This window comes from Onychomys torridus, chromosome 16 (genome assembly GCF_903995425.1).
Source record: "Onychomys torridus chromosome 16, mOncTor1.1, whole genome shotgun sequence".
Taxonomy (NCBI): Eukaryota; Metazoa; Chordata; class Mammalia; order Rodentia; family Cricetidae; genus Onychomys; species Onychomys torridus.
Window position 1 is genome coordinate 48,799,418 of NC_050458.1, and position 20,702 is coordinate 48,820,119.

At 49.3% G+C, this 20,702-nt stretch overlaps 1 protein-coding gene across 1 annotated transcript in view; it reads right to left on the bottom strand.

Annotated features, from left to right (window-relative positions):
- The window catches only part of Efcab6 (EF-hand calcium binding domain 6), a 203,149-nt gene that overhangs the window by 135,423 nt on the left and 47,024 nt on the right, over nt 1–20,702 (bottom strand). The window contains exon 6 of the mRNA XM_036207668.1: nt 13,677–13,743. Coding sequence (XP_036063561.1) covers nt 13,677–13,743 — 67 coding nt within the window. The remainder of the gene's footprint in view (nt 1–13,676; nt 13,744–20,702) is intronic.

Below are 20,702 nucleotides of genomic sequence, written 5' to 3' on the forward strand. Positions count from 1 at the left end.
GTTAGGTAGGTGAACAGATGGATTTGTGGGTAGATTAGTGAGTAGTGGCTAGTTGCCTGGCTGGCTGGTTGGCTGATGGATGGATGATTGGGTGGGTAGATGGGTGGATGGATTGATAGATAGCGGCTCGATGACTAGATGAATGGGTGATGAATGGAGAATGGGTGGATACATGGGCAGGTGGATTATGATGGACAGTGGCTGGTTGGCTGGCTGAATAGATAAATGGATGGTTGAGTGAGTGGATGGATGATGGGCAGGTGATTGAAACATGCATAAAGAATAATCTAGATGATCTAAGGGAATCTTGAATAAATGGGTAGATCCCCACAAGCATGGCAGACAGACACCTCATTTCCCTTAGACTTGGGGACCTACCTACTCAGCTTCATTTTGGTAGAGGAACTGAGGGCAAATCCAGTGAAGGGGCTGAGTAATGGCAGTGGCCTCCCTGATGGTGGCACGTGTGCAGACAGGACAGCAGAAGTCTCCATGGGTTGAGGGGACACTAGAAAAGGCAGCAATCTGTTCTCTCCTGTTCCCAAGGGCTGCTGGCCACATGAGAGACCATGGCAGTGGGAGCATATAAAGCAGCCACCAGACATGGGGGCTGAGAGGTCAGAGAGGACAGAGCTAGGCACCCACACAATTTTGAGGCTCCACGAGCATGATTCTAAGACCTCATTGTACAGAGAAGCGATCCCCACCTCCATCACAGGCTCCGTAACCTGAGAACATGGGAAACACCAGTGAGAGACAGGACAGGTGGAAGCCCAGTCCAGGAGGGCATGCTGAACTGCTATATTACAGAGACCTCTAAGCCTCAGGCTTGCACTAGTTTTGTTTACATTTCCATGTGACCAGAAAACCAGGAGACCCACCAAAGGCATCCCTCAGTGACAAAAAGGGGGAGATCTGTGTGGGCCTGCAGAGCAGTGTGAGGAGGAAAATCCAACTGCTTCCTATTTGTCCCCCACTGAGCTCAGACAGCTCCGTAAACTGCCTGCAGTGGATGCGTTATTACTCGTTATTACTCTGCGGGGCTTTGTTCCAAATGCTTTGTACACAGTATGAGCTCTGGGAAGGAAAGCCGCAAGCACAAATAAATACGGCCACCTAGATGTGTGTGTGTGTGTGTGTGCGTGTGTGCGTGTGTGTGCAGGTACATGTACATGCACAGGTGTTGGGAGGCCAGAGGACAAGAATCACCTCGGGTGTCATTCCTCAGGAGCCATTTCCCTTGGGTTTTGAGAAAGGGTCTCCTTGGCCTGGGGCTGGCCCGTCAATGGGCCTGAAGGAGCCACCTGTCTCTGCCTGGCCAGGACTGGGTTTACAAGCACATGCCATCACACCTGGCTAGAAGCACCCAGACTTCGAAGGGGCTGAGAGCAGAAACTTTCCTCTCTGGATCCTAGACTTACTCTACCAGCCTGGCTATGGGGAGCCACTCTTTGACCTACTGGCCAACAGGTCTCTCTCTTGGAGCCAAGTTCTGACAGAAGGGGGTCAAGAGCTGCATACAAAGAAGCGTGTCACACACACACACACACACACACACACACACACAGGGCGGGGGGACAGAGAAGAGAGAGAGAGAGGGAGGAGAGAGAGAGGGGAGAGAGAGACAGAGACAGAGAGAGAGGAGAGAGAGAGAGGTGGGGGAGGCAGCCTGCAGGCTGAGCCCTAGGCTGGGGAGCAGCTACTACCCCTATCTTGGCTCCCTTCAGTGTGCAAGAGAGTGCTCAGCAGTCACTGCTGTCCGCCTGCCACCTTTCTGTCACCACCGCCAAACTCGCTTCAAATTGAACAAGTGAACATTTCGATATGAGACCACCAAAAAGGATCCTTCTTACAATAAACACATCAATGCTCATTTTCCTTATTATTCTACTTTTGGCTATTTTGTATAAAATCTTTAATTAAAGTTTTTCTTTGAAATTGTCATTATCAACCCAGAAGAAAGGAAGGGGGGAGAAAAGAACAACACAGCTGTGCAGATATGAAGCACTACTCGGGGCTAAATGAACTGGAACGGAGTAGGCGCTTGACGGTTATGTTCTGAGTTTTGGCTCCACGTTCTCAGCAACGCAGTCTGACTTGTCACTTTATATCGATTCCATCTGTTTACACTCTGAGGAGTATTGGCTTCCTACCGTGAACATTTCCTATTTACCAGCTGGTAGAGATGAGCCAAACCAGATAGGAAAAAATTAGACTGCATTCAGAGCCTCATAAACACAGACTCTCAACTCGGGGACGTGTGGGGGAGTGGCGGCCAGGCATTGCTCACCTCTAACAAAGCCCTTGCCTCCCTGCCTGTCTGTCTGAGAGCCCCTGGGCTCTCTTCACTGGAGCGCTCTTCCCCCGCCCCCACACACACACCCGTGGGCACAAGACGTCGCATTTATTTATGGAGCATATGCATACCCTGACTCTACCCAAACTGAACAAGCTTACATAAAAAGACATCTGAATGGGATCCACGGAAATGGAGAAAAGAGGGCAGACAGAAAGAGAAACACAAATGAAAGAGACCCAGAAGATGCAGTTCCTGTGATGGAACAAAAACCTGGCTCTGGTGTCCCCACGGGGAAGTAAAGAGGGAAGCTCGCTGCTGTGTGCTCTGTGGCCACACACAAAGCCTGCAGTTCATTTTCATTGTTAAGATGCTCACCCAACACTATAGCTTAGAAGACCCGTGACAAGAAGCCCATGCCTGTCTATCAAGGACTCAAGGGTGCCAGGTCTCCTCTTCCCTGTCTCTCTTTTCTTTCTCTTTCTTCCCTCTCTTCTTTTAAAAGGTTTTTTTTTTTGTTGTTGTTGTTGCTAAAATATAGTCTCATTATGTAACCTTTGGCAGGCTTAGAAGTTACAACATGGAGCTGACCTTGCACTTAGAACAATTCCCCCTGCCTCTGCCTCCCGAGACTTGGGATTAAAGGCATGCACTACCATGCCTGGCTCTCTTTCTCATGCAGCCTACATTCAGGGCAGTATCTCTACTCAGGCAGAGACCCCAGCTCATTCAGGACACAGCCTCACAGCAGGGAAGACTGGGCTGCCACCCCTACCTGGCACCCACTCTTGGCTGTGTGTCACTGGAGAAGGCCTTGCTCAGAAGTAGGCAAGCACACCCAAGGGGGCTACTCAGGAATAGTTTTCTGATGGGCCCAGCACTGGGTACTGCCAAGACCTGAGCCCATCCTAGCCTCCCGAATATGAGAAGCCCAGAATCCTGTCCAAAACAGACAAGGACAAACCCTATCATCTCCCTTGGCATGTCCCAGACAGTTCCTCTGCCTGCCAGTTCCTGGGCAACACACAGAGAGCAAGAATGACGCCCTGGCAATGCCTGGGTCTCCGCAGTGATGCCTGGGTCTCCACAGTGATGCCTGGGTCTCTGCAGTGATGCCTGGGTCTCCACAGTGATGCCTGGGTCTCCACAGTGATGCCTGGGTCTCCGCACTGATGCCTGGGTCTCTGCAGTGATGCCTGGGTCTCTGCAGTGATGCCTGGGTCTCTGCAGTGATGCCTGGGTCTCTGCAGTGATGCCTGGGTCTCTGCAGTGATGCCTGGGTCTCCGCAGTGATGCCTGGGTCTCTGCACTGATGCCTGGGTCTCTGCACTGATGCCTGGGTCTCTGCAGTGATGCCTGGGTCTCCGCAGTGATGCCTGGGTCTCCGCAGTGATGCCTGGGTCTCTGCACTGATGCCTGGGTCTCTGCAGTGATGCCTGGGTCTCCACAGTGATGCCTGGGTCTCTGCAGCAGCTCCTGAGCTGCACTTTGTCGATGTCTCCATAAACCCAGAAGGCTCGGGCAGACAGCAGCAAAGAAGGAAGATGTGGCAGACTCAGGGGACCAAGTCCACAGACCTAGTGACAGCTGGATGTGGAGAGTGAAGGGAAGGAGAGGCAAGATGGAGCCCCATGTCCAGCATGGGGAACTGGATGGAGGAGATGAAGAAGAGCGTGTGGCAAGCACAGCTTGGGTGAGATCGTAGGTTCACTCAGGGCACACTGAGCCAGGAAAGCCTTCATCTTCTCCCTTCAGCCCCTGGACACTTTACTCCTGGAAAATTGTTCCAGGTAATGTCTTCACACCTCACTCTTCCTTCCTTCCTTCCTTCCTTCCTTCCTTCCTTCCTTCCTTCCTTCCTTCCTTCCTTCCTCCCTCCTGATCGTTCAGACTGAGGAGTGTGTGGTAAACTCAGGTCCCCGGAGTCTGGCTCTTCTTCAGGCCAGGCTCAGCCTGCCATCCACTGTGCTCTAAGGCATCCAATGGTCATGGTCCTTCCTCCTTTGATGAACCCACAAGGCCCACTATCCACATCCTTCATCTGACTTCCGCATGGCAACTGACAGGGACTTATTCAAAATTAAATCTTCTTATCCAAGGTGATGTGGTGACCAGTGAAAAACAGAGTAGCACCCCTCATCAAGGAAATTTCTCTCCGCAAGACACAGCGATCACTACAGAAAACCACAACCAATCAAAGTGCAGCGCTGTGGAGCCCAGCTCCACCAAACAACTCCTGCACCCAAGACCCCGGGGGACATTACAGAAGAGGGGCAGGGGGACTGTCAGAGCAGAGGACTGCAGAGGTTGCTGGGAGATCGTCTGACCTTGGAATGTCAGAAGCCACACCCATGAAGTTTCACCAACATAACTGTGTAAACATGAGCTGAACAAGGACAACAGCAATAAACATGCTAACGTGGGTGGGGGAAAGTTCACAAGGCCTCAACCCTCCACGAAGAACGAATGACAGGCAGCTAAGGAATGCTGAGAGCAGGAGCAAGTCTCCAGGGAAGAGTCCACCAAGTGGTCATCCAGTACCACATGGCCAGCCCTGGAAATACACGTACAAGTAATGCACAGACTTAACAAGGTGTGCTTACACATTTGGAGGTGTGTGCGAGTGTGTGTGTGTGTGTGTGTGTGTGTGTGTGTGTGTGTGTGTTTCATATGTATATATGTATTTATATATGTAACAACAACTAATGAAAAAAGAGGTCGTGAATTTGAAAGAGAGCAAGAAGTATATGGGAGGGCTTGGAGGGAGGAGAGAGAAGGGGGAAATGATGTAGTTATAATCTCAAAAAAAAAAAAAACCAACAAAAACCAAAAAACAACTAAAACCCCAAACAGACCACCATCTTCTACCGGGGCTGTGTTCCTGCACTGATTTAACATGTCAGGGGGAACAAGGATCAAATCTTAGTCCCGCATCACCTGTCCCCATACACCAGCACACACTCAGCAGACACAGCCCAATAAGAAAACGTGGTTCATAGCTTCAAAGGCCTCCTCATAGGCATCCCAATTCCATTTGGTTCCCTGCAAGGTTCACCCATAATACTGCACACAGCCCCACCTTGACCTCTCCCTGAGGGCCATGCCCTCATACCAGAGACCTTCAACGTGGCCCCTTCCTGTTCCATGCATTAGAGTTGACCAATCTGGCCTTCAGCAACTTCTTTTTCCCTAGCCTTGCTTTTGAAACCAACCTGTCTCATTTGCCTTGAGATCACAGTGACCTCAGAGCAGCCACAGGCCTGTCTTCTCTCTACACCCAACCCTGTCTCCACTGTGCCCAACACAGTCTCCCAAGCCACTCTCGCCTCATCCTGAAAAGCTAGCCATGTCTGAACTTGAACCCCATCTGCCTTCAGCATCAGCAGTCCCTGATCAAGTGATGTGAGCGGTTCTCTATAACCGCAGCATCTTGTCAGTATCTGCTGAGTGTTATGTCAGGTGCCAGGAGCTGTCCAAGGCATCTGAGTGACACAGAGAAGGTGCCACAGCCATGAAACATATGTCGTCCACTCATAAAGAAGTCAACAAACACTTGTCAGAAGGTTGAGTGTCGAAGGCACATTCTCAGATAGCATCTCAGAAATGCTAATGAAGGGATGGAGAGATGGCTCAGTGGTTAAGAACACTGTTGCTCTTCCTCCAGAGGATCAGGGTGATTCCCATCATTCACTCACATGGCAGCTTACAACTGCATGCTTCTAACCCTAGCACTGGGAGGCAGAGGCAGGGGATCTCTGTGAGTCCAAGGCCAGCCTGGTCTACAGAGTGAGTTCAAGGACAGCCAGAGCTGTTAGATGGAGAAACCCTGTCTCAAAATAAATAAATAAATAAAAATTTTAAAAAATGAACAACAAAAAAAGAGAAAAGAAAGAAGTTAAAAATCTTCAGTTACAAAGAATCATCTGGCCTCTTTGGGTACCAGGCATGCATGTGGCACACAGATACATATGAAGGCAAAACATTTAAACACATCAAATAAAAATAAAACTTTTAAGAGAAAAAAAAATGGGCCATACAGAGCTCATCTGACTACATGTAGTGGTTTGAATAAGAATGGTCCCCATAACTCATATATTTGAGTTCTTAGTCATTAGGGAGTGGAACTCTTTGATAGGTTTAGAAGGATTAGGAGGTGTGGTCTTGTTGGAGGAAGTGTGGGGGTTGGGGTGGGGCTTTGAGGTTTCCATAGCTCTTGTCAGGCCCAGATTCTCACTGCCTCTCTCAGCTTGTGGATCAGGATGTAAGCTCTCGGCCACTGCTCCAGCTCCACACTCCTATATGTTGATGATGGACTGAGCCTCTGACACTGAAAGCAAGCCCCAGTTAAGTGCTTCCTTTTATAAGCATGGCTGTGGTCATGGAGTCTCTTCACAGAAATAGAACAGTGTTCTTAGTCCCAGAGTCAGTGAGCAGACAAGAGGAAGGCAGGACAGCCTAGTGTGGGGTTTGGGGACATTACCTGGAACAAGTTTCCAGGAAGGAAATTGTCTAGGAGGGGTAAAGGGAGGAGACGAAGACTTTCCCAGCTCAGTGTGCTCAGGGTGGATTTAGGATTACCATGTGTTCTCTGTGGGCAACAAAACCCATGGGCATCCTCCTCTGCAGCCTGGAGAGAGCCCGTCTATGGCTCCAACAGAAACTGGCTCTCATGTAGCACACAGTGTTAAAGACTAAGAGATGGCCAGGAATGGGTGGCTGAGCAAGAAGGGCCAGAAGTGATGCTTCTCTGCACACCTGTGAGGCTGGCACCATCCAACAGGTAAATGTGGGTTCTATCAGTGCAGGGCCTGCTCTCCTCCCCGCCCCCCTGTGGCTTTAAACCACATGCCATCACTTTACCTCTCACCTACTATTGATGGTCCTTCTACATGCAAACGTTTCCTAACTTTTTAGCCATCTCTATGAGCCTGGTAAGCTCTTTTATCTATTCTCACACAGAAGCACAACCCAATGACCCCATTTCCTAGTTTCCAGGGTGAGCAACAGTCTCGGGAGTAGACCAACTTGCTCAGGGCCACTCAACATGGGGGTTCAGATGCCCACTCAGGTTGCCCGGTTCCCCACTCTGTGCCAACACTTGACTATCCCCCTTTGTTTGTGCTATTGGTTTGCCATATGTAGGATAACGTAGCTTAAAAGTCAAAAAGATAAACTTAGCCTGAGATAACTATAAATTCCAATTGAGTCCTTGATATAGTTTCCTCATGAAGCTTCAGTGAATTAATAATAGATCAACTAAAAATAGCTTCTGGGCTAGAAGTACTTTCAGTGTGATTTTCCGATAGGATGGCAAGTGGTTGTTTTGTGGTGGGAGATGAGCATGGAAGCACTGCTCTTCATTTAGCTGCACAGAGGCACGTGGAGGAAGCTGTGACATTATTAATCACTATATTCGGTTATGATTGATGGGCTTTTCTGCGGGGAGGAAGAAGTGCCTCAGATACAATCTGTCCCAACAGCTCTGCGATATGCTAATATTTTCTTCAGATGAAAGAGGAGATGTGTTCAAATACCTGCCGTAGCAGGCGATTAATACTGTGAGCTCCAGAGGGGCCAAGGGAGCAGTTGCTGGAGAATGGGCCAGGTTAAGCAGGGGCCAGAAGCAAATGACCTCAGTTTCAGCTTGACATGGCATGTGTGTGTGTGTGTGTGTGTGTGTGTGTGTGTCCCCTCATGAGGATCTGGTATGCATGCAGGCATGTAGATGTACACATGGAGGCTAAAAGTCTACCTCAGGTATCCTTCCTCAGAAGCCAATCATGTTTTGTTTTTGTTTTTGTTTTTTGAGACAGATCTCTTATGGGTACCTGAAGCTCATAAACAGGCTAGGCTGGTTGACCAGTAAGCTGTAGAGACAAACCTTCACCTTCCCGGCACTGGAATTACAAGCATATGTTCCAACGACCAGCTTCCTTACATGGATGCTGGGGGCTGAACTCAGGTCCTCATGCTTGCAAGGCAATCGCCTCATTAGCTGAGCTATCTCTCCAGTCCTAAATATAACTTTGTAAATGCCTCTTTAAAATAAAGCTCACCTGTCTAGGAAAGACGCCCTACCCCTCACGCTTGTGTCTTCTCCACTGAGGCAGCACAAAGCAAGCAGGCAGCTCACTTGAATGATTCACCAATTACTTATGAAATGATGCAGGCTGCATCCTACAACTCTGAGGCACCAGGGTAATCCCATCAATGCTGTGTGGGATCACTCAGTGTCCAACAGACATGCTAGTCACAGCTGACTGGGTCGACCAGATGTTCCAGCACCACAAGTGCCCATGCCCTGGAGCCCTCTCTTCTTTTGAGAGTTTCTTTAACTTGGAGAACCACACAATGCAAACAGCCTGGGCCTTTGGCGGTTTCTCCTGTTATGCCTCCTTAACTGAATGACATATGCTTGAATTCCTGTCTCTGGTTCAGAACTGTTTGTGTGTGTGGCAGGTTGAGAAGGGCCATGGCCATGCTCACTGTGTGCCCACATTTCTGCGCAAGGTGGAACCACTTGGGACTTCTCAGCCATCCTTTGTACATGGCTCTCAGTGCTCCCCACACAACACAGGGTGAGGTTTTCCTCCTTTCTCAGCCTCTTCGGTTTCTACCATACCTTATGTAGGAGTCCACAAATGCAAAGCAGGGCAAAGACTGATGTACTAGCCTGACCATGCACTGACATTTCACTTGATCCCCTTTTATCTGGCTGGAGTCCTGACTTCAAAACGTGAACTGGCTAAGTCTGAGGTCTTGGATTTTTCCAGCACCCTAAGATGGAGCTGGGACCTGCAAGGTAGACAAGGGCTGGGCATAGGCTACAAGGGTGTGAGGGAGTGTGAAAGGGCAGGATGTCAGAGGGACAAGTGCAGGGAAAGTGGTTGCTCCGCAGATAGACAAGTGACCTCAGGGTCAGAACAGCCTTGTTTACAACTCTAGTAGAAGCAACTGAGGCTACTCTCAGATGAAGAGTGACCCTAACTATGGGCATGACCAAGTGTGTGCTTGTTGAATGTAAAAATCAGCCACAGCACCTTTCCTGAGAGTCCCAGAAACCAGGGTAGCTCAGGGTGATAACAAGGAGGCTGGAGCTGGGGCTTCTCTACCCACAGCTGTATACCCACAGCCAGGCTACTCACCCCTTCCTCAGTTTCCCCCATATTAGTATGGGATGAGTAATGGTCCTGCCCTGTGAGAATCTCTGGCAACAGGTTCAACACAATGAAGCTCCTAGAAGAATCCTAGTGAGCGCTCGCTTAGCACACTGCCACTGTGACTAGAGCGGGCAAAAGTCACACACTGATTAGTGTCCAGAAGAAAACCAACAGTCAGGCCCCAATTCATCCCCTCTCTCCTCCTCCTTCCCACCAAGCCTGCCCTTTTCTCTTTGGTTGAGTTTTTCCCGTGTAGCCACCTGATTCACAGGAGGAACCCGGCCACCACATGGGAGGACACACAGAGCTGGTTCAGGCTGCTGGCAGGGACCTGTTCCTTCCCAGGCCACAGCTGTGAGGCATGGGAAGAAGTTTCCCTGTATGTCCTAATGTCTTTTCTGTTGCTGTGATAAAATGCCCTGACCAAAAGCCACTTAAGAAGAGTCTCAGCCGGCGGTGGTGGCGCATGCCTTTAATCCCAGCACTCAGAAGGCAGAGGCAGGCGGATCTCTGTGAGTTCAAGGCCAGCCACAGAGTGAGTTCCAGGAAAGGCACAAAGCTACACAAAGAAACCCTGACAAAAGAAAGGAAGGAAGGAAGGGAGGGAGGGAGGGAGGGAGGGAGGGAGGGAGGGAGGAAAAGAAAAAGAAAAAGAAAAAGAAAAAAGAAAGGAAAAAAAGAAGAGTCTGTTAGCTCATGATCCTAGGTCACAGTCAGGGAAGCTGAGGCTCAAGAAGCTGGTCACATCACATCCACAGTCAAGAGCAGAGACTAGACCCATCCTTGTTTGCTGCTCAAGTTGGGCTTCCTTTCTTCACTGTTACCCAGTTCGGGACGCAACCCATTGAGCAGCGCCCCCTACATTCTGGGTGGGTTTTTCCACCTCAGTTAACACTCAAGACCACCCCTGACAGACATGCCCGCAGGCCAAGCTAGTCTAGATAATTCTTAAGACTCTCTTCCCACGTGATTCTAGGTTGTGGCGAGATGTAGTTTAAAACTCACCAGCACACCTTGCTTAGGGGCAACTCACTGGAAGAACAGGGGAAATGGCTCTGAAGTGTCTGGTGTCCCACCTGAAGAGGGGAAGCTCAAGAGACCAGAGAGGGGAGGCTGGCCAGTCTTGACTAAGTTTCCTCTCCTCCCCTCCCTTTGTCTCTCCTCTCTCCCATGCTCTCCCCACAGCTAAAGCAGAGCTCTCCTCTGGCCCTCACCTGGAAGAACATTACTTATCAGTGTGGTCAAGACAGCACCACCTAGTGTCAGGTTAAGGGTTTGGCATGGAGAACCAGCCTCTCCATTCATCAGAGGCAGGGAACACCCATCCACTGAGCAGCTTCTTATGCAGGGTGGTCTCCACTTACAATACTCCTCTTGTAGGTACAGTGCCATGGTGAATCTTACCATGGATACAGGAAACCAGAGCAATGAAAACCCTGGCCGAGGCCCACCTCCCAGGAAAACAACCAGGGTGCCTGTAACTCTCTAGAGCCTACAGTCCCTAGTTTTCTTTTTTTTTTCTTTTTGTTTGTTTTTTTGTTTTTTCAAGACAGGGTTTCTCTGTGTAGCTTTGCACCTTTCCTGGAACTCACTTGGTAGACCAGGCTGGCCTTGAACTCACAAAGATCCGCCTGCCTCTGCCTCCCGAGTGCTGGGATTAAAGGCGTGCGCCACCACCGTCCGGCCAGTCCCTAGTTTTCAAGAAGAGAGAAACTGAACGCCAGAGAGATCCAGTAGAGGCCCAGGAACACACACCCAAAGGGATTCTTTGTGACCACAATGAAGGCAGGGCTAAGATAGTGGGTGTGTGAGGTCCAGACAGGACTCAGGGTGAATAGAATGGACCTGCGTATAGATTAAGCTTGAGCCAAGACTAGGTAGGATCTTCTGAGGCTGCCCTGAGAATGCCCTTGACTAATGAAGGTGCCCCGTGGAAGGGGCACCTCTCCACCCAAAGCCACACAGCAAAGTCACTGAATTGAGACAGGTCCTGGGAATCATCCAGCCCAGTCTATGCTCTGGCTGACACATAAAGGCAAGACTTCAATGCCCAGGGGTTCATGGGAAAATGAGGGTGACCACAAACACACATTGGAAAGTCTGAGTCAGAAGGCAGAGGTTGATAAACCAGCTGTCAGACCACCTTCACCATGGAAAAATGAGGGGACGCCAGTCCTGGGGTCCAGCTAGTCTGCCCAGTTATCGTGTGCTACTTTCAGAAGGCTAATTTATATGCACATAAGTAAATCTGACCTCCAAATTCAGAGGCATGTGCATGTGTTCTTGCCTCTAATGAGCCATGTGTACCTGTAGTTAAAACAAACAGCCAGGCGGTGGTGGCACATGCCTTTAATCCCAGCACTTGGGAGGCAGAGGCAGGCGGATCTCTGTGAGTTTGAGGCTAGCCTGGTCTACAAGGCAAGTTCCAGGAAAGGTGCAAAGCTACACAGAGAAACCCTGTCTTGAAAAACAAAACAAAACAAAACAAACAAACAAAGAATGTGCTTTCTTTCATTCCAAACTAACTCTCTCCCAGCCCTGGAAGGGAGGCACAGAAAACACCTAACTTCACTAACCCCACGGCCATCTTAGCCTCTAGCATCATTTTGTAACCACTACCAGGATCCAGGGAACCCAAAAAGGACTGAGGGGTGGGCAGCCCGGGTCTGCTCAGTAGGGTGGCCCTGTGTGGGGTACACAGTGGAAGAGATGTTTTTATGTGGTTTTCCGGGGCTCTACCTCCCCTCAGAAAGAAGCTGTAGCTAGCAGCTAGTCCCGACTCCAAGCTGCCTGACTTCCTCGTGGATGTTTTTAATCACACACACACACCCTGCATAGTGGGCACTGTTGTCTGACCTGACACATGAATAAACTCAGTAACAAGGACTTTGCCTGAGGCCACCTGGCTGGAAGATGGCAGCCCCCTAAGAGAGGCATCAGGCAATGGTGGGTCTGAGGCCAGTTTTGGTTGGCGTAGTCAGGGCTGTAGATAGAACTGGGGCTTCAGCTTATACTGCTAGCCAAGCAGACCTAGCGCCTCCTGCAATGGAGTATGCTGCCCAGCCTTTCATGGCCCCGTCCTCACATGAACCGGCAGTGGCTTAGACTCACTCACGGTTAGTTTCCACAGGGGAGAAAGCTGGGCTGAAAAAAGGCCTTAAATCAAAGGTTGGAGAGCAGGGATGCCCCCTTTCAGATGTGAGCACAGGATGGGAAGGGCTTAGCTGTTGATAGTGACAATACCCACCCATGTCCACTCACTGTGGACTCTCTGTAACACCCCCTACCCATCCATGATGATACTTAGGCTGCCGGGATGGGGAGGACCATCCCAAACAGCCGGCTTTCCCAGGTGTGTTCTTTGATGACTATATCTTATACAGAGACAAATAAAAGACACAGCCAAAACGATTACCCCTAGTATAGAGTGTTTCTACAGAATAATCAGTCCATGGGCTACATCACAGTCAGGACCAGAGCTCCAACTCATACCAACCATGTGACTCAGGTGTGGGGACACGCAATGCTCTGAAATGATCAGTTGCATGGTTCTTCCGGCGTGGATGGGACAAGCCCAGGAACTGGAGGCAAACAGTGTGTGGCCCTCTGAGTTATTTTTGAGTTTGAAATGTATGGAAGTCTCAGGAGAGTTCAAAAAAGAAAGAAAATGCGTCCAATTTCCAACCAACATATTGAATCGAGTAATTTAAGCCCCGACTCTCAAACTGTTCATGGAACTGACAGGCTCTGATGCATTTTAAAAAGACGTCTCAGTTCCAAGGCTGGTCTGGCATCCCCACCCCCACCCAGGCATGGTGAGACCAAACCAAGTGGCAGAGCCACAAAATCTCATCGAAACACACCCAGCAGCTCCCGGGGCTAAGTGACTCCTCACTGTAACGTCTCTTGCCTGGCACTGGACTGGTTCTTTTCTCCATGCTGCCCAGGACTGGCATTTACTGCTCAGGAGCAGTTGCCTCCCTGTTCTGACGACAAACTCGCTCAAGTCTGACACAGAAACAGGACAGGCAGCTGCTGACCAGTGTCAGCACGTTAACACAAGAGCCGAGGACATCATCGGCAAGAGCTGCCGAGCGGCAGGCGGGGCGCCAGAGCGCGTGCCTTGTTTCAAAGAGCTCACATGCCTAGGAGCCCTCCCAAGGGCCACCTGCCTGGGCTGACAGGGTGGGGAGGAAAGCATCTTTTAAAATCTCTATTACCTTGTTGGCGAGTTGGGTTTCAAGTTCTTTGAGTGTCCGGTTGTGATCTATCTTGTTCCCATTTCCCCTTGAAAGTAAAATGAAAACAATGTTTGTTAACATTTCCCCCTCAACAGACAGATGTTGGCGCTGGACCTGCACAGTGCTGGGTCAAAGTCTTTCTGAATCACCCCTTTTAAAGTGCTACTACAAGTTTCAGGAATGTGAGCTTCCCTGGGCCCCACTTTCCTCATCAGCAAAAGGAAATACAGTATTTCCTTGTCTTCAGGGACTTGACGGACACCAAGCCTCACTTCATCCAAGCCTGCGGCACTGTTCTGGACCAGGGGGTCATCTGATGGAGAGACTCGGTGGGACCCTGCTGTCAGCCTCTAAGCTGTTGTACTCCATCCTGACTATGGTGGACTCCAGGTCCTATCTGACACCGGGAGCCTCTTGGTAAAGGACTTCCAGGCCACTGTGAGCCTGACTGGCTCCACCTGCTCTTCCTCCCAGCTCTCCTGAGGCTTGCAGGATCTGTTGTGGCTACCAAGCCTCAGAGCTTGCAGACTGACTGGTGGGGCCGGGTGCGGAGCAGGGAACGGAAGAGGCAGAGCGTGGGCTTCTCTCCTTCATGTCACTTCTCCATCGCCACCCACACAGCCAGGCTGGCTGGAGCCATGAGCAGGACACCACCCCAACTAGAGTCAGCAACAGACGGGGAAAAACAAACAGGCGAGTGGTGTGCTGATGGGCGCCAGGGAGAGACAATAGTGAGTGAGGGATGTTGAAGGTGGGGCAATGGGTCGTCTTTGGGGTGAGGGTGATCAGAGGCCTCTGCTTGGGTGTCAGGTGAATGGAGACCCTTGAGCTAAAGAAGAGCACAGCTCTGCAGGCCACACACAAAGGGGACAGGGAACAGCAGGCAGCCCTGGGGGCAGGTGCCAGCATACAAGAGTCAGCATTAAATGGCTGGATCTGGATCAAAGGATTAGAGATACACATGGAAAGTTTAGAGACAGAGGGGTGTTGTGAGCTCTAAGAAGCAATCTGGACTTCTGACTAAGGGGCATGAAGCTGTTGGAGCAGCTCACCTCACTTTGGGAAGCCAGTGTTGAGAGCAGTTCAGTTCTGGGCCCAAGCTACAGACAGGACGCGCCAGCACCGCAACTCTGTGTTAACGCAAGCTTAATGCTGTTTGAGTGGCATGTCCAGTCAATGGGAAACACTGTCCGCAGCATACACTTAGGAGTTACAGGATAAAAATGGATAAATCCTTTCACTTTTCACCGTTCTGTGTGCCTAGGCCTACATTTTTCTCTAGCTCCAACTAGTCAATCTTTGTCTTTTAAGCAAAATGTTTACAATAATTAAATGTTTAAGTGTAATAACATACATTTCCTGTAACCAGCAGTTACTCCGACTCTCTGTAGGGAGAGTCTTTCTATCTTCTCCCCTCAAGAGTTTTTATCCTTTCACTGAAGGCATCTTCATTTTCAAAAGCCCAGAGCTGGGTTTCCTAGTCTGCGGTCTCTATCCTTTAACTGAAATCCAGCCCCTTTACAGAATGCAGAGTGCACATGTGGGTTCGGGGCTGATAATCTGCTTCATGTTCGTTACTTTTACCATTTGTTCTAGATTTTTCTCTCCTTTCTTCCCTTTTAGATTGGGTATTTTTTTTAAAAAAATCATTTTCTTTTTCCCTATCTGGAAGTTGAACATTTGTTTCTGTTACCTGTCAGCTGCCCTCGCAATGTGCAGATGTAACACTTCTGGGTGTGATGTTCATGCACCTAGCCTCTTGTCAGAAACAGCCGGGGCTCAGAGGACTCCAACTCAGTCCACTCTGTCTCCTGCCTGGGATTTTGACTCCAAACCTTTTATTGAACGTACAGAAATGCTATGACCATCCACACAGCCAATCCTGCTTCTATTTACTCAATTTCACGATATTCGTTGTTTTCTGTTCCTAAAATCTCAGGCCTTCAACCCTGGTCTTTTTATCTTTTTTTTTTTTTTTTTTTTTTTTTGGTCTCTTCTATATTGGTGAGTCAGCGTCTTGGCCCCAAATCTTTATTTTGTAACATGTTTCCCATTCCCCTAGCTTCAACTCATATTCTCCTTCCTCAGTCCCCACTGCTGGCTCCACCACACCTGCCCAGACTGAACTGGCCTTGGAGGCTTTCAAGTTCAAGATACAGCCATATCAGGTTTCCTTTCTTCCATACTGGCCCCTCTCCTGATGGATCTGATCACTTGCCTCTTTGAGGCAAACAGCCTGCCTCCCCTGTGAGCCCTACTTCTCTCTGCTCACAGCCTTTGTTCTTCAGTTCTTCTGTGGCAGGGCTGCCTGCCTGGAACCAGCGTACATGTGCTCTTTGAATCCGTGCTCAGCTACTGCTGTCTGCTCTATCCATTTGAATCCTCATAGCCAGCCTAGGGAAGCAATGTCACACCACAAGGCCTGTTCTCTGGTAGGGAATTCAGCTTCAATCTAATGATCATACCCCAGAAACTTCTTCAGAACTCTGTGGTGAGTCTTCAAAGGCAGAGCTCAGAATGCTTCCTAAACTTCACCGAGATCTGCATGGTGTTATACATGGAAGACTATCACACTTCATCCAGTCAGCACAGTGCCAATGCCCTGTGGATCTGCCACTGCTTAGAGGGCTATTTGTGCAGCCCGTATGTAAAGGGGTCCTTTGGGCCCACCAGAAGCAAATCACAGTGGTCACACTGGCTCATTTTGGCTGGGCAGGTAGCTCAGTGAAGAGCTTGCCTAGCATCGGCATGGTTCTGGCTGCCCCCAAATACCCCCAACCTCATAAACACGCCAGAAGAAAGAGAAAGTTAATTTCTCTTTTAGTCAATCACTCCGTGGGTGTTTCTAAAGGATGAATGGTGACGCTATCCATATTACAGAGAGCACAAGCTCCTCCACACTGGAGAGAGCAATCCCCCATCTTGAACGTAGCATAGGCTTAAACATCTGGGTTATAAGTACACCTATAGGCAAATACCCCAGGTACTCTTCCTTCCGCCTCCGCTTTAGTCAGCCTGCCCCGGCACACCAGGAACTCCCATGGTAATTTTTACATGTACTTGGTTCTTGTATAGTTAAGGTGGCCAGGGCAAGAGAGAGGGAGATGTAGGCCATTACTGAATAGTCTTTCCTCAGCATGGCCGATGGCACTGAGTGGGACCTGGAATAAAGGTGTCCTCCACAACCGTCTTTCCAGGAGGGAAGTGCTGTGGCCACAGTAAGTCTGACCTGCACCACAGCAGGGACTTGAGCTGTTATTCTGTTACAGCCCAGTGACTGGAAGTTAAACAACTCTCACAGGCTGCCCCTTAGTTGATGCAAGTTGGTATGAACAAGTCATACAGGGCCTGGCTGAACCACACTGGGCTGAACACAGCAGGCAGAGGTGTGGTTCTGCTGTTTCCAAGCATGGGTGTTCAAATCCTGGGGTGGAAAGTATCAAAACTCCACACAACACAGCCTTCCCAAGCCCTTCCCACACCGCAGTGGGCATCGCAACATGCTGCAGAGCCTGAGAGGCTCAGTCCTAGCTGACCAGGAGCAGTGACTCCCCACACCCCAGCATCACAAGACAGCTGCACTGCATGCCTCTAGCTCAGAAAAGACCAAGGCTCAGAGGAGACATGTCCACGACTTTCATGTGGTCTGACTCGGCCAACAGGAGGTTCCGGCTACCAGGCAATGAGTTACTCAGCCCTCGGCAGCTTGTAACATAGAGCAGTTTCAGGAAAGGGCCAGTGTAGTGACGGCTCCCAGGAAACACTGTCCCCCGCCATGAATTTGTTCCTTAAACCAGTTCAACCCCGGATTGACAGTCTACTCCAGAATTAAATCCAACACTGGGCTAATTCATCCATGAAGGCAGAGTCCTAATTACCCAGTCACTTCTGCAAAGTCCATCAGCTGTCAATCAAAGCCCCCATTCATGAGCCTCATGACAGTGCCTCATCATAAGGTTAAAAATCTGCAAGCTGGTGTCCTAGTTAGGGTTATTATTATTGTGATGAAACACTGTGACCAATGCTATGGAGAGGAAAGAGTTTAGTTGGCTTACACTTCCACATTATTGTTCATCATCGAAGGAAAGTCAGGACAGGAACTCAATCAGGGCAGGAACCTGGAGGCAGGAGCTGATGCAGAGGCCATAGAGGGGTGCTGCTTACTGACTTGCTTCCCTTGGCTTGATCAGCCTGCTTCCTTATAGAACCCAGGATCAACAGCCCAGAGATGGAACCAACCACCATCAATCACTAATTAAGAAAATGCCCTACAGGCTTGCCTGTAGCCTCATCTTATGGAGGCATTTTCTCAATTGAGGCTCCCTCCTCTCTGATGACTTTAGCTTGTGTCAAGGTGACATAAAACTATCCAGCACAGTCAGACAGCCACAGTTACGAGCATGGTGCTCTGGCATCAGTGGCTGAGCACACCATGGCAAGAAGGGGCGTGTGCAGTACTGTGTCCCCCAGGCTCTCATCCTTACAAACAGTGTAGAACGTGGGATTGGTGAGTCCTTTTCTCACTGCTTTTATATTTCTCTGGTTTTTAAACGTTTACTAATTTATTTACTTATTTGTTTTGCACAGTATACATGTGGAGGTCAGAGGACAACCTGTAGGAATCTTTTCCATCCATGTGGGTCCCAGGGACTGAATTTAGATCATCAGGCTTGGGAGCAAGCACCTTTCCCTGCCGAGCCATCTTGCTGGCCCTCTCTCTGACACTGACATTCTGCCATTTCTCTATGATATAACCAGTTAGGCATTTCTTTATCCTTCTCTGGCTTGAGATTCTTAGCTGCTATCTTTATATTTCAGTGTTCTTTCTCTTCCATGCCTGTGGTTTGAATGTTCCCCTCCAAATTCTGGTGTTGTGTACAAGTAGGGCCTTGAAGACGACATCATTGGTGAGTAGGTAGCTGGTCCTTGCACCCTCGCCTTCCTCCAGGAAGATGCATGGAGAAGGCTGTGGAGCTGGGGCCTTCATCTTGGACTTCCTGGCCTTTGGAACTCTCCCAAATGATTGCCACTCTTGGAAATCGCCCAAACTGTGTCTTCTGTTATAGGTACATGAAACAAAGCAGGACAGATCTTCTTGGAAGTGTAATTTCCAGTGCCCTCCTCCTCTTCCTCCTGCCTTTGTCCCTTGGGGCATCCTCTCGGTTTGGCACCTCTGTGTCTTTCTGGGCTGCATCCTTCGGAGCTGCCTTCTAGTTCACTAGAGTTCTTTCCAGCTGTGTTTACTCCACCGCTTCACCAGCCTGCTCAATCCATGCCTATACTTTTCTGCATCATGAGTCCCGTCATGCACCAGCACGCTATTGGGAGTGCTCTTCTGTTTGGTTCTTCCCCTGTGGCAGCCCCCTTGGCTTTGCTTCCTCGTCTTCTCTACTTCAAATGAACAACAAAACTGAGCACAGGAATTCACTGTGATGTGGACAGGGATTCACTACAACTTGGCCAAAGCCCATAGAGCCAAAGCTGACTGTAGAGAAAGTATCCTCCTCTGGACGCCAATTTCCATTTTGTTTTGGCCTCTTGGAGGAGTTCTACTCTTGATAGCCCACTAACACATTAAAATACTTGTGTGTGTGTATGTGTGTGTGTGTGTGTGTATGTGCGTGTGTATGTGTGTGTGTATATGTATTTGACTTTTTATCCAGCATTTTAATTGTCTTCCATAGAAATGCTGTTCATGGTACATAACCTGCTAAAGCCACAGAAGGAGACTTAATTAGAATGCATGGTCTACAACCATCAAGAGAATTCAGCTTCATAATAAGTCAGAAATCTTTCAAATTTGGTTGAAATATGTAGCCTTTTATGGTTCAGAAAATAACTTAGGATCCTTCTCATCTCAAATTATCAGACTAAGGTTTCATAGCAGGGCACACACATAAAGATCTCTTACTTTTGGTTTTTCCAGCTTCTTAGGTTTTTTCAAACAAAGAATATTCAAAACAGGATATGGTACACCTAACAGTATTAGCCCATAAATGGGCTGGGGCATGGATGCAGAGTCTGTAAACAACCGGTCTTTCTTCTGAGTGGCTGTGGAAAGCAGCTCAGTCTATGACTTACTCAACACCACACAGAGCCTGAGGCCTCCCATGCGCAGACTGTCGATGGGTATGTTTCTGCTGTGACCGGGTACCCAAGCCTGGGCAACTGATGGCGAAAAGAACTGTTGGGGTTCATGGTTAAGGAGCTGGCTAACAAACTGGAAGATGCAAGCTTGGGGTCTCACACTCCTTCCGTTGGTGGCAGAGAGTGGAAGAGGAGGCGTGTGTGGAAGAGAGATCCTAAGAGCATCATCTGGCTTCACAGAAGCCACTCCTGAAGGTAAATCATCTAGTCCCATGAGAGCAAGAACCCACTATCGTGAAAACAGTATCACCTTTTCCACTGGCCCTTACCCCAAATCCAAACGCTTTCAAATAGGCCCACTCCCAGCAATGCCAACCAAGGGGTTAAGGTAAATGTGAATTTCTGGGGACCCACTCGAGCCACAGAGAGGGGCTGATATCTGTCACTGCAGCTAGAATTATTTTTCTAGTGATTCTTAAATTGTAATTTAAAGGGGAAAAGTAATAAAATTTGTTCTTGTGGGTTGAGAGTACAGCTCCAAGGAAAAAGCACTTACCTAGCATGCGTGAGATCTCTGGACTCAACCTCTTGCCACCACAAAAAGAAAAAAAAACACTGAACCATTTTAAGTACATAGTTCAGTGGTGTTCAGCATATTCAAGATGCTGTGCAGAAGTCTGAAGGGCCCCATCACCCATGGCTCCCCATCACCCACAGTTCTGCATCACCCATGGCTCCCCATCACCATAGTTCTGCATCACCCATGGCTCTCTATCATCCATGCCCCCATCACCTCTTCCTCCTGCTGCAGTGATGCCTGTGCCTGAGCTGTAGGGGTAGAAGGGGAGGGGGACAGGGAGTCAACTGTGAGTCTGTAAGGGCAACACTTTTTAAAGGTGCTAACTGTGCAGGATCAGA